The 13570-nt window shown below is 39.3% G+C and overlaps 1 protein-coding gene across 1 annotated transcript; it reads right to left on the bottom strand.

Annotated features, from left to right (window-relative positions):
- Positions 1 to 2981: 2981 nt before the first annotated feature.
- SCRG1 (stimulator of chondrogenesis 1) lies at positions 2982 to 9565 on the bottom strand. Its single transcript, XM_068187064.1, has 3 exons — positions 9401 to 9565; positions 4660 to 4925; positions 2982 to 3129 (listed from the first exon to the last, which is right to left on the bottom strand). The coding sequence occupies exons 2-3, from the start codon at positions 4896 to 4898 to the stop codon at positions 3075 to 3077; spliced, it is 294 nt and encodes a 97-aa protein (XP_068043165.1). The 5' UTR covers positions 4899 to 4925; positions 9401 to 9565; the 3' UTR covers positions 2982 to 3074.
- Positions 9566 to 13570: the final 4005 nt, after the last annotated feature.

The following is a 13570-nucleotide window of genomic DNA, read 5'->3' as shown; positions in this document are numbered from 1 at the left end:
TTTTCCTGAGGTAAAAGGCATTAAGTGCCAGTTCTGTTCTTAGCTGGGCAGAAATGGCTGAGTAACGCTTTTTTTTTCCCCTTTGGAAACAAGAATTGGAGGATTTTCTGATTTATTTATTCATTTTGTCATTGCTGAGATACATGCTTTCAAGCACTGAGGCCTTCCTGCTTCTATATTAAAATGGAAAAAAAATGCAGCTCTCAAATTTCAAAGCTGTAAGTACAGATGAAGAGACTGCTGCAGCTTACTGTGCTGAGAAATCCTTCGACTCAGTAAGAAATCCTTTACCTGCTGACTTCTCCATTTGTCTGCATGGACTGCTGCTAAGATCTTAATTGGAGAATGAGTCAAGCCTGTGTGGGGTCAATACAGCCTCTTCTAACAGGCACACTGTTTATTTTTCATTGCATGGATTAGCTCAGGCCTGTTTAAAAGGAAGAACCCCCTCTCAATGAACCCAAAACTTATGGTAACTTATGGAGAATGATACCCAGCAATACTTAGGCTTTTAACCGATTGTCTTAAAATACTCTGAAGATGATATTATGAATGACTTCTTGTATTGTCAACTATTGTGCCAGTCTAAATGTGTGGTGTGTTGGAATATGGCTTCTTTCTGCTTAAAGCTGTGCTCACAGGATGAATAAAAAGCTGAGGGAAAATAGTTTTCATCTTAAAGCTAAGGATGACATGGCTTCAGCTTGTTCAGTTAGCATTCATTGCAACTCCCAACTTTATCAGATGTCTATAAGCTTTTTCTTAATTTGGGAAAAATGAGAAAGCAGTATGTCTGTGATCTGCTTGATGTTAACCTTTTGAATTGTTTTGAAAATTACTACTCTGCTGGCATCACTACAGCTAGGATGCTTCACTTTGCTTCCTTTGACCTGTGACACTTGCATAGAACCGAGTGATGATAAACCCTAACCTCAAAGGGGCTGCTTTCCCAGTATCTCTCAGTGGTATGATTTCTTTCACTTGTACTGCTGTCTGTATTTCCACAATACAGTTCTGCAGCGCTGGCCTAAGTTCAAGACAGTGATCTCTAGCTAGTGACAGCTAAAATCGGTGCTCCTTTGAAGATACGTTTTCATGGCCATTTCACTACAGGGACTGCCAATTTGTTGACTAAATGTCCTTTGCACACATTCAAGATTCTTACCTTCAAAGTGCAAATTGCATAAAAAGCCAGGGAGCCTAGTCATGGATAGGACATGCAAAGGATAAAGAGTTCTTTTCTGAGTGCGTGACAGGGTTGAATGTTCTCACCTAGGCCTGGCAGGACCTGTAGACGAAGTTGTGTGAGGTAAGGAGAGTGGGGAAACAAACAAAAGCAAGTTTCTATGGAAAGTAGTAACTTTAAAGTAGTAACGTAAGTGGCCCTATCTTGCTGCATTTGGCAAGTGGCAAAGTTTTGCTCCAGTGGATTGTGGATTTTCCAGGAGTTTTGGAAGAAATATACCTGAAAGCCACCAACTTTAGTACCCAGCTTTGTATCTGCAGTTTTTTGTACGGCTGTTTTGCAGAGCTGTGAATGCCAGGCATTGTAGAAATTAGATGGCACAAGCAACAGAATTTTACATACCCTAGAAGCTTGTAAAGGACTTTACACAAGAGCACATACCATAGGTTTTTTTCTGCAGAGCACTGACTGGGTATTTTCACTGGGTTGCCAGATTTATGGGTTTTATTTTACTATCAACTGATTATTTGGTAGGAAGCCCAAATTACTCTAATCTGCTTGAATAATTATACTAAGGAGGTTTAAAAAGCCTGGTGACACAAACTGTTTAACAGTAGGGCAAAAATAGATTTGCTTGAAACATTTATTATTGGCTGTGTATAATCACCCCCTCCCCCAGTATCCAACCCTTGTTTACTAACAAGAAGAAGAACAGTCATGGTGATATTTCATACTGGCACATGAAGTAAGCATGGTAAACTGGTAGTAGCAGTTTGGGCCAATGTGTAAGATTATTAGGTGAACAGTGTGTTTGTTGAGAAGAGAAAACTGCGCAGTTCCTTCAGTCCTGCTCACTTTCCATGTGACTGACTTGATAGCTAAAGAGTTTATATGTATGAAGCAGCAAGTCAGGCTTGCTGCCTGACTTGTTCAGGTGATTCTGCTTCAAATGATGTGGTCTCCTCTCACCACCTGCCGATACAGATTGCCGTATAACAGAGAAATTGTCCAAAATTTATGTCTCTTTGTATCTATCTCATAGATCACTATACCTCTTAAATATTAAGATTATTATCTCTGTGTTTTCTGTAGCTGTTGCCTTACAGGGCTAGGCTAAAAAAGCCAGCATTTTAACTTACTTTGGAGTACTGTATTTCAAACAGAGCTTGAATTAAAAATCTGTTGTTCTAATGTTTCTAAATGTTCAGTGCTGTGATTAAGCAATTTAAGGGTTTAGAGATTGCGTAGTCAAGGCAGGTGACCAGTTAGACATAAGACCCAAGTGTGCTTTACTACTATTAATGCCAATTTTTACTAATTTTTTCATTTCGGTGAAATACTTTCAAATATGGAAATACAGGCCTTCTGTATGTGCATGTATTTAAGATGCCTAAACAGAACATGGAAGCCTCTCTTCAGAAGCGCCAGGGACTGAGTGGCCTCAGCTTAAAATGACAGTAAAAGTGTGATGGCAATAATGGAAGCTGCACTGCCATAAGTTGCTCTGAGAGTCATGTGCCTAACAACATGAAGACTTAGGCTTTACGTTTCTTTGTCCAGACTAACTAAGGATATTGTGCTGAGTAAGAAGAGTTATGCTTTTTGCTGGGGTATGCAATATTAGGATACATTAAGAGCTTGTACAGTGTTAAACCATGGAAATGGCTTTATGGAAATTCGGTCAGCTACCAGATTTGAAAAGAATACTTTTGTGTATTTGATATTCCATAAAGGTATAGAAAGGAAATTATTTCTACAGTGCAAAGTGAGGCAGTGGCTTGTGATTAGAAAATAAGTTTTCTTTGTTGGTGGTAGTTTTGTTTTACCCTTGAAAACATAATTACACGATCGTAGAATGATGTCTGTTATCTTCACTTGCAGACTTGAATCATTGACTCTTGCAGGGGATCACAAAAGATATCTTTGGTCCAAAGAAAATGTCCCTGGAAGATAGGATCACATATTTAAAAAATTAGATCATTGCTTTATTTGAGCTTTATTATGACATGCATTTCCTGCTGTGGATATTTTTTAGCATGTATCATGATGTATGTGGGATTACTGTGTTTGTGGGATGTCCTTCCAGCAATGCAAATGCAACTGCAGATCTGGATGAAGATACTGCATTTCTACCTCTGCTAGCCTGCTGTGGGACCAATGACCAAATCTTCACTGGCTAACCGGGTTGCAGAACTCCACCCTGGTATTTTAACTTTGAGAAAATAAACTTACCAAATAGGTCATGTTATCAAAATAAAGGACTCTGGCATGTGCACACATACTGTTTTAGTGCAGTTTGTCCTGAGAGCACAGATGCAAAGCAGGTCTTGTGTACCTCAAGATGGTGGAAGGAGGATTTTCTTCTGTATTTGTATCAAAGGAAGAGGCTTTACTATGCTGCTCAAAGGCTGAAGCTAGAGACCGAGAGTGTGCTTCAGGGTGAGGACATCCTGTCTGGTTTTAGGGAAAGTGAAAGATGAAAATCCTAGTTATATCCTGCTCTCAGTTTGAATGTGAGATTTTTAGCTTTAGAAGTCTTTCCCACTTGGTTCAACTTCAGTCCCCTACAGGAGTGTTGAAAGTTGCCTTTATTGGATTTTAGGGGACTTGAGAAATGACTGTTAAGAGGAGCACATATGAAAAATCATTTTTGCTTGCCTATATAATACCATCACATTTTGGTGCCTCTGAAGTAAGTTTTGAACTGTTGGTATTTCTAATCTAAATTTACTGAAGAAAAGATATTTCTGAAAAGCTGAACGAAATAATATGTCTTGGTACATTTTATTACCTAAAACCGGTATGGGCTGATGGTGTTTATTTAACTCAGTTTTGTTCTATGTAACCACAAAAACCCCATGTTCAGTGACAACTTCACTGTTCAACTTTGTCAGCAGTGAGAGCAAATCAGGGAGGTGTTGGTGTTCTTGGGCTCAATCTTTGCCTTGCCTTATACAAGTATGTGTGAACCCCTGTGCCCCTCACTTGCTTTTTCTGCTTCTAACAGCTATTTTTACATAATTACTTGTTCAACTAACTTATGTGCATGCACTTCAGAATAGCAATACAGTTCTCTTCCATGGAACACAAATCAAATTGGGGTTTTTTTTCTGGTCCTGAAAACTTCTTCATTGTAAAATGCTGTACATAAATGTTTGATGTAGTTATTCTTAGTTTGGATCAAATAGAGGAGTCAAAAGTTGGGTGATTCAAATGCTGAAGTTCCTGTTAATACGGCAGGGAGGTTTACAAAATATGCTAAGCAAGTTCTAGGTAAGCCCCTGAAAAAAATATCCTCAAAACTGACAGTAACAGAAAACTGGCTATATCTTGATATAATTTCAAACCATCTGAAGTGAGAAATTGCTTTAAAATGATAGCTTTTTCCGTGTATGGAAACTGCAAAATGATGGAAATATAATGGGCAGTTGTGAAGAGCTATATGAGTTTACGTGAAATGAGTGTGATCTTACTTTGGGCAGCAGAGCAGTTCATTCAAGTTGCAGTAACAGATCACCTCACAGCCCTTTCCTTCCCAAAAGTGATCTTGCAGACCATCATCAACGTGTCGGAGGTTCTCCTTGCCTTCGGGGATGGTGTGACAGCTGTGGTCCTTGAGGGCCCTCTTGTAACAAGAAGGGCGCTGGGAAGGCGCCGCGGGGGTACCCGGGAGGGTGCTCAGCAGCAGCAGCAGCACCGAGACCATCTTCATTTTTGCCAAGCTTCCCACAGCAGGGTGCTAAAGAGAAACAAGGTAAGTGACACAGGTATTGCTGCTGAACAGAGCTCTCTCCCTGATTTGCTTTCTGCCTTGCATTTTTCTTTCCTGTGTAGTTTTGGTCATTTGAGCCTGAGTGCTGGAGAGTGTTTTCTCCTAGGAGGTAAATAATATTGCAGCAATAGTGATATTCATTACTTTCTGTACAACCTTGGGAATCCTTTCATTGAGAATTGAGGCTTCTGATGCCAGCAATTTTGTTGTTTCTTTGGCCTCTCACCTTGAGAAAATTGCTTTGAGCTGGCCGTGCTTTTTTGGTGATGTAAGTGATTGTATTGATTGCTACCAAACCAGGGGGAAATGTCTGGTTGTGTGTCCTTGCCTCCCTGGCCACTTTGCCTGTCAAAACAAGAGTCACTCACATAAAATAAATAGTATCCTTCCCCATCAAAGTTGTGGAAAAACTGCTTGCTGATTGAATCCCGTGTCATGGGCTGTGTGAGAAACTGAGGCATTAAGCAGCCTAGGAAGCTGAAGCTGTCTGCACTGCTGCCACGTCCTGGGCTCTGGTATGATACAGCATTAGGGAGAATCTTCTTTATTGGGTTTTTTAGTACTGCAGACTGCTTAGCTGAGTCTTGCTACTGGAGGTCATTATGTTTTAACTGGCTTTTTAAAAGATGGGATAAATTATCCCTTGCAAAACTCTCCTGCTGGCCACTAGGCTTTCCATTGTTGAGCTCTGCTGTTCTGTGCTGCTTTGCACAGTCTGACCGTGCCACAAAGCTTTGGATCCTTGAACTTGCATTCACTTTTAAATTAGGCTTTTGAACAATGTTTCAGCTGAGTTTTTATTGGTATGAGGAGAGTGGATTTTTTACCTTTCCTCATGCTCAAACAAAATGGATCTGTTATCTTAACTGAATTTAAATAGGAATTCTGCTCTGAAAATGAGAATAAAGAATGACCAGCTCTGCCCAGCACTCTCCCTGTGTATTCATTTTTCTTGTGTACAACTTAAGGAAGACTTTGCTGTCCTTCATCTTGTTGGCTGTCTGGAATTGATACCCTGACACAACGTTATGGGCCAGCCCTGGTCTTCATTGTGGGTCTGAAGATTAGAATGGGCTAACCCAAAAATAACAAGGTGTAAGACAATATCTAATGAAAGATTATCAAAGGTGAAGTTAAGATGGTAGAGCTATTATCTAGATAAGGAAAAAAGTGAGGTATGCCAGCTGTAGATGTGACTATAATATGAATTACTTTGAAAAAATGTTGAGATTACCCTTGAAAAACAAACAGTAAAATTTTAAATATATAAATCGACAGGTTTTTTTAGTCATTTTTCTCAGGTAGTTTTCTTGCCACTATAGCTATCTTATCTTCAGCCAGTGAATAAAATGCCATGTAAGAAAATCTGGAAATTTAGATTCATATTAGGGATAAAATACAACATCTCAAAGCTTTTTGGTTATTTATTTTTATATTTAAACTTGGGTTTTTTTGAACATCAGTAGTGAAATAAAACATTAAAAAGTAGCCAATATATTAAAGAACATGAGTGAAGTGAGAATAAGCACTTCTGTATTTTTTGGCTTCTGTTGTCAAAGCAAAATTCATTGAATAATTCCTTTTAGTTTCCATGAACTTGTATGGGAATTTTTGAGTAGAAGACTCCTATAAACTACTAGTAATGGAGCCTTGGGGATCTATTTTTAATTACCTTAGAGTGCAGTATTGAATAACATATTGTCTTTATTAGTTTTAGACCTCAAAACTACTACTCAAATAAAGTAAACATTGCCTAGTGTTTTTTAGACTTGAGTGTAGAATCTGTATTATTATATTCATGGTTTTATTTTGTAGGAGTATAAACACTTAGTTATGAGGGTTCTGCTCAGAGAAGTCTAATGCTTAAAGAGAAAAAATTTGTTGATAATATACCTAGATAAATGCCAATGTCAGGGAGTACAATTTAATCTTCTGTTCAAAGTTGGGCATAATTAAGTATTTAATGGAAGAAAATTTCCATGAAAGAGAAAATTAGGAAGCAGGGGGTTTATACCTTTGTTTCCTGTGACTGGATTATTCTGTGCTCTTCTACTGAGGATGAGGCATTCATGATACTTTGCTCTTGTGAACTTTTTTTTTAATTTCTAATAATTCAGGTGATCTTTCCCTACCTGGAGTTCAACCAAAATGCTCATTTGACTCTGCCTACCTCCTCAAAATTTGTAGGAATTCACTTCCTGAAAAATAGGCACATTCATCCTGAAAATAGTGCATTCTCTATACACTGTCAAATTGTTAGATTCAAAAATCATGACCTACAGTTTTTAAGGCGATTCTGTAACTCACTACTTGCCATTTAATAAAAATAATAGGATATTGCTGTAGTGTGTAATCATGAGGGTTTCTATGGGTGGGTGCCAAAATCAATATTAGCAAAGTCAACATGCTGGAGAGCTATGGATAGACAGCTCATCTGACCAGTTATGCATCTTACCAATGATAAACATTGTTATTATTTGGAAAAAAAATTATATATAATTTTCTTTCTACTTAAATATTTCCTCTGGGTGTTTTTTTTTTTTTCCCAGATCATAACCAAACAGAAACTTTTTTGTCAAAAGACCTTTCTTCAAACGGGTATTTCTTTCCTGGGGGAGAACAGTCCCTATTTGCAGATGAAAGATTGCCAAGGACCTGAAGTGTTTCATCAGCTCTCTGCACAGGATCGATGCAGACCTTTCAGATGCAGCATCTCTGTCTGACAAACTGCTGCAACTTTTTTCCTGAGCGTGGCTGAACAGATGCTGGAGTGTCACTGACTGCCTGGGTAAAGAACAGAGCTAGTATGTGCATGTTTGTTCCAAAATGAGTGTCAAAGGCATTGTCTGCTGTTGCATAGCACAGGCGATAGGCTTTTCTCATAAAACAAGTCAGGAAGATGTGATGAACAAATCCAATCGCTAATGTGGCTCAACGACTCATTCATTGCCAGCAAGCATCCTCTTACAGTTCTTTATTTTATAAAGCCTTCTGAAAAGATAGCAATGCCAGCCATGCTAAGCCTGACCAGCTTGCTCTATCAAGATTTTATCATTTCAAATTCTAGCAGGAGTAAGGCCATCTAAAAATACTGAAAATGAGCTCCTTGCATTTGCATAAGTTCTTTTCAGTTAATTATTTTGATTATTTTGACGTGGTGTAAGTAAGGTTTAACACCAAATGCATCTGGGAATACAAGTGCTTTGAAATAGTTTGGAGCCTTTCCTAAAGGAAAATGGTTAGTTTGGGAATATGCATAATGAGTCAGGAATTAGTGCTGTCTCTGCTTGTTCAGCTGAGAGTGTTTGAATAATCTTGCCAGGCAATTTGGCACCATCTAGTCTTTGGATCTGCTAGATGCAGAGGTAATCAGACTGAAGAGAAAACCCCATGTCTCAGCCTCCTTGTCCAAGAACAGCAGGGTAATAGTTCATGAGAAGTGATGTCCTTTAAAGGTCACACAGTATCAGTAGGAGATCAGGTGTCAGAAACAGAAAACTGAGAAATGGCACAAAATGTGTATTTCAGCACTCCTAGAGATCCTGAGTGGTTGGGAAAATACAAATATTTTTTAGGTTGGCCTATCACCCATTAAAAATATCAATCCTTCATTAAATATATCCATCTTTTCCCCTTAAGTAGGCTGTATTTCTAGTTGCTTAATGTTGAAAACAAGAAATACATTAATTGGTATACTTTTGGTGTATGTTCTTTTCCAGTTTGTCCAGTGGCATGTGCCAGGTTAACAAGTTGCACTTTAAAAGCATATATATATTAAAATTGTTTCACTTATTCAAGATGAAATATATTTTAGTGTTTATTTATTTGTCAAATTTGCCTTTTACAAACACCTGTAAGATGCTGAGTATTTAGTAGTTAGGTGTGTTAGTGCTTGATAGTTAGGTTTATTAGCCCATTACTAAAAAATCATTAAACAAGAACTGCATAACTGATAATATTGTGAAGAATTTTTTTCCATTAAAAAAAAAAATTGTTAAATCTATTTTGCTTGAACAGTTGGTGCACTGTAAGGACAGCAGCTATTCCACTGAGGATGAATTCTGTGAATTACTGCTTTGTAATTGTCATCAATACCATGATTCTTTCCAGAAACTGAGTTCTCATGAAACCCCAATTAGTTTTCTTTAAGACAGCAATTCATTGTGAAGACACCTCTCTCCATATTATATTGAGCACTGGAAGGCAATATAGTATATTTAGTGACTTCAGATGTTTATGTAGTATCCAACTTTGAAGAAAAGCAAGGCAGTAAAAGAATTATTTTGATCTGGATCCCAGCCATGCAACTATCTTGAATGGTACCTCTTGCCTGCAATATAACAGCTTCTCCCAAATCTTCTTCTGCATGTTCCCATATATATTTCTAATTCTGTAATTAGAAGGAACAGGTAGACAAGGATAATTTCAGGAGCAAAACGTACCTTTATCTTCTGGTTAACTCCCTTCCACTTTCTTGGCAGCTGTATCTTTTTAGATGTACCCAGAGAGAGCTAGAGCTAGCAGGGATGAGAAGAGGGAGGGAGGGCTGATGGGAGATGCTGTACAAACAGCCCTTTGTTTGTCCTGACTTCTGCCTGTGAGTGATGAGCACTGTTCTCCAGCAGTGGGGCAGAGGGTGGGCTTCAGGAGCCTCCTCTTTTGGTCGCTGCCAGCCTAGGCTTGGGGCAAAAATTTAACATATCCCTTCCAGCAGGAAACAATTAGTTCATCCAGGATCTGATGCAAAGGTGTCTCCTCAAAGAACAAAGCATAACATCCAGAACAAGAGAAGAGGAAAGATCCTGTGGAGTAACTGTGTCTTGCTTGTGGCGTGTGAGCAGGCTGGGGGGAAATGGGAAAGAGCAGTTTTCTGGGGTTGCACAGCCAGAAAAACATGGTTTCTATACAGGTACCTTATTTTGCATTTGGTGGACAAGAGCAGGCCAACCCAACAATCTCATGCAGTACTTTAATTTTTGACTTTGGGATCCTTTCAAGTTTTCTGAAACTGACATAATAAAAAAACTCCTTAGTTATTTTAACCAGATTTCTAGTACAGCATGCTCAATTATGCCATGTATCAAGTTCTTTACTGAACAGTGTTTAATCAAGAGATAAAACATTACATTGGAGAGTATTTCAGAGGAAGTTATTTTAGACTAATTCCAGATTAATCAAATTATCTGGTGCCATAAAAGCACAAAACAAGGATCTTAAATGGAATTGAAATATTATGTACTAATGAGAAAATATTCTTGAGGGTGAAGCATGTGTCCTCATATTTCTCTTGCAATTTGTCTTTTGTTCTACTGCAGCCATCCCGGACCTATTTTGCAATGGGATTAGACAACACTGATTGTTGAGCTGTAATTCTTACATTTTTCTTGTATGTGTTGTTTTGATTCTGGTGTTCTGTTGTAAGAGTTTAGTTTTCTCTGTCTGTTGGGCAGCTTCCAGTACAGAGGGTTGTTAGGAGTACAAAAAGGTGCCCCGGCTCAGCTGGTTCAATTTACAATTTGATGCCTTGGTGCTTGTTCAGTTTGATTTATTTTATGCCAGAAGTGAGCTCGGGCCTCTGTAAGAAGTGCATATCCCATGTTCTGCTGCCTCAGCAAAGAGAGCAGGTAAATGGCACACTTATTTAGAAGCAAACCTTTGGAAACTGAGCCTACCTACTCATGGTAGTCCCATCCAGCAGGGTGCTCCCCACTCTCTGCTGGACATGGGCAGCTGGGATGGAGAGAACAGGATGCATGGCTGTACCTCTGCCGCTAATTCTGGTTAGAAACGTGAGGAAGAACACTTTTTGCCGCTGCGGTTACACACACATAGCAAATTAAAAGCGTAGGGAGGAGATAGCTGCAGGCAGCGGCTGTCAGAACAGGACAGCCTTGCCTTTTCAGGGTGACAAAATGCCTGCTGCTCCCTCTGCCTTGCTACAGAAATTCTTCCCTGGTGCAGAGCACGGCCCCAGCGTTCCGTGCCTTAAATGAGATTATCGTAATGCCTCCGGGAGCACGCCGTGTTCCAGGGCAGCCTTCTCCATGTGAGCAGAGAGCAGGCTGTGAGCCTGGTGTGCATCGACAGCAGCAGGGGACTGGCTATATATAAGCAGGGATAAAACTTGAAGAAGGGAGCAAGAGCATAGTGTGCTACAACTCTGGATTTGAATGCCTTTTTTGTTACTTGCAAATAAATTTTGGTCTGAATAATTTAACGTTTTTATCAGAAGGTGTAATAAAAGTGTATTAGGATTATTGCCTTGCTTTCGTTTTAAGTTTTCATGTGTTTTCCAGGGAACATATGTGTTTTCAGAACACATTTTCAGAGCCCTGTCTGGACAGCAGTCCAGTGAGATGGTAGTTTTTTATATGAAGTGAAGCATGTGAGGGATAGTTTTCTCCAGGAGATTTCTTGCTGCTTTTTGAGAAAGGACAGTTCTAACAAAGTTGGTGTTTGGCTGGTGATTTTTTTTTTTTCTCTCCTCTGTAGTTCCATGCACGATGTTTTCAGTCATTGAAAATTTTCAGGAACAAGATGAAGTTTTCTCCATTGTGATGCTGCTACAGAGTAGAGACTGAGAAGCAAAGTGGGATTTGGAGGAAGCAAATTTTTGAGTAATTTCATCAGTGAAATGCAACCCAAAAGGAAGTCACTATGGCTGCTGTAAAACAACCCTTTAAGGAGTTAAAAGTGAGATATGGGAAATGAATGGAAGGGCTGGAGAGCCTGCATTGGGAGAAAGTCAAGTGCATAGCAGTGCTTCCAGATCTTACCTTCTTTCCCTTTCTCCACTTTGCCCCTGACCCATTGCCCTGAATATCTGTTTCTCTACTGACCCTGTCTCACTCCTTGTCTCCAGCCCTGATGGCCTTTTCTCCATTTTCAGTTTCCTTGGGCCTTTCTGCTCCAGCCCTGCATCCCCAGCGGGCTCAGCAGCCGGTGTCTGGCACAGGCTGGCAGGGTGCCAGCTGTGACAGAGGGCTATTGAAAATTGCAGGAGCCTTTTTGTTCCCTACCATGGCATCTGGGATCTACAGGAGAACCATAAGGAAATCTTGTTTTTTCACCCTCCTTCAGCTGTGCAGAGAGAGTAACCCTGAACTGTGTTTGACTCATTTTATTTAGAGACACTCTTTTAGATGTGCCCGTATCCCTGTTTCTGTCTGAAGAGGTATGGCATTATTAGAGGTAGGATGCAAAGTACAGCTCCTTTGGGGTTTTTTTTCTCTTCCCCAGGCTGAAGTCAGCGAGAAGTGATGGCCCATGAGGAGGCAGTGGCAGATGGAGGCAGGAGGGGGTGTGACAAGGTAGCAGCAGCAATCTGTAAGAGAGAAGTAGTTTTCAAAAGAGAATGGCCCCTGGTAGGGTGAGACAGAAGAAAAGGCAGCATTAAAATTCAGCTGCAAAAGCATGGCTGTCTCTGACATATAGCATTATTCTAGACTAAATTTGTGTAAAATGCCCTGGGAAAATGATTTTTTTCTTTTTTTTTCTTTTTTTTTAAGTACCCACTGCACTCTAAAATGTGCTTTGCATTTTTAACGTGAGCCACACAGGTTTAGCTTTTTGCTGTCAACGAAAACCACTTTGCATCTTATTTGTATCCTTGATACCAGCACTAAGCTCTTTTCAGGCTGACAGTGAGAAATAGCGATGAATCTCCACTCACAGTAAGTCTCCTTAAAAGATATCACTTTACCTTTCAGTAAACTGGCTCATTCATACATAGAGCTCATATGAGGAGATCTGTAAGGAGCTTCAGAACCTGGTTTGGGCACATGATGCAGTTTTTAACTGTACTTGAAGGTTATAAAGGAATGTAAGTATTGTAGGGATGCATAAAAACCTTGGAGACATAATGCCAGTAGCAATGACAGTGCCAGCAGAGCTAAGATATTAACTGCTGTCATCATTTTTTACAGGACCACAGTGGGTAGGGGACCTGGGATTCAATCATCAGCACAACGGGCTTTTAAGCAAAGATAAAACTCTTATGTGTTCATTTTACAAATATACATAAGTGTAAAACAAATATATCTCATATTATACTCCTCATGTCACATTTTCATCACTCAAATTTTATTATATCAGTCAGAAAAAGTATTTGGAAACAGTTTTTGTGCTTTCATTTTGTGTAATTTTAACTTTTTTCATTTGTTCTCTTGATTTTTTTCTTTTTTTTTTTTTTTAAGAAAATGTGCTGTTAAATACTCTACAATTGCCTTTGCAATTCTTGCATCTGATCATTTGCTCTATACCTTGTACTTGCATTAGCCTGTGGGATTCATCTGAGTTTTCTGCAAAATGGTTATTTTTTGTTCTGTACAGTAGTTCTTATTCATCCAGCATTTCTTCTATTTCTTGCCTTGGTTTTTGGGCACTGCTTTACTTCCAGCTGCTGTTTTCTGCAAAACCCCTCTGCTTCCTCTCTCTCTCTCTGATTTTTTGTTTTACTGTCAGTTTTCACAACTTTTTTCTCTGGGTTGCAATCTGTGCTTGGTTAAAATAGGCGACCCAAAGTACTGGGCTAATCCAAGGCATCTTTTAGTGGATTTCCTCAGATCAATGGCCTGTTGCTATGCTCAGGCTGTTGCTGGCTTTTTTTCTGA

This window comes from Anomalospiza imberbis, chromosome 4 (assembly GCF_031753505.1).
Source record: "Anomalospiza imberbis isolate Cuckoo-Finch-1a 21T00152 chromosome 4, ASM3175350v1, whole genome shotgun sequence".
Classification (NCBI taxonomy): Eukaryota; Metazoa; Chordata; class Aves; order Passeriformes; family Viduidae; genus Anomalospiza; species Anomalospiza imberbis.
Note: the sequence above shows the minus strand (reverse complement) of the source record. Positions and strands in the feature narration are given on the sequence as shown.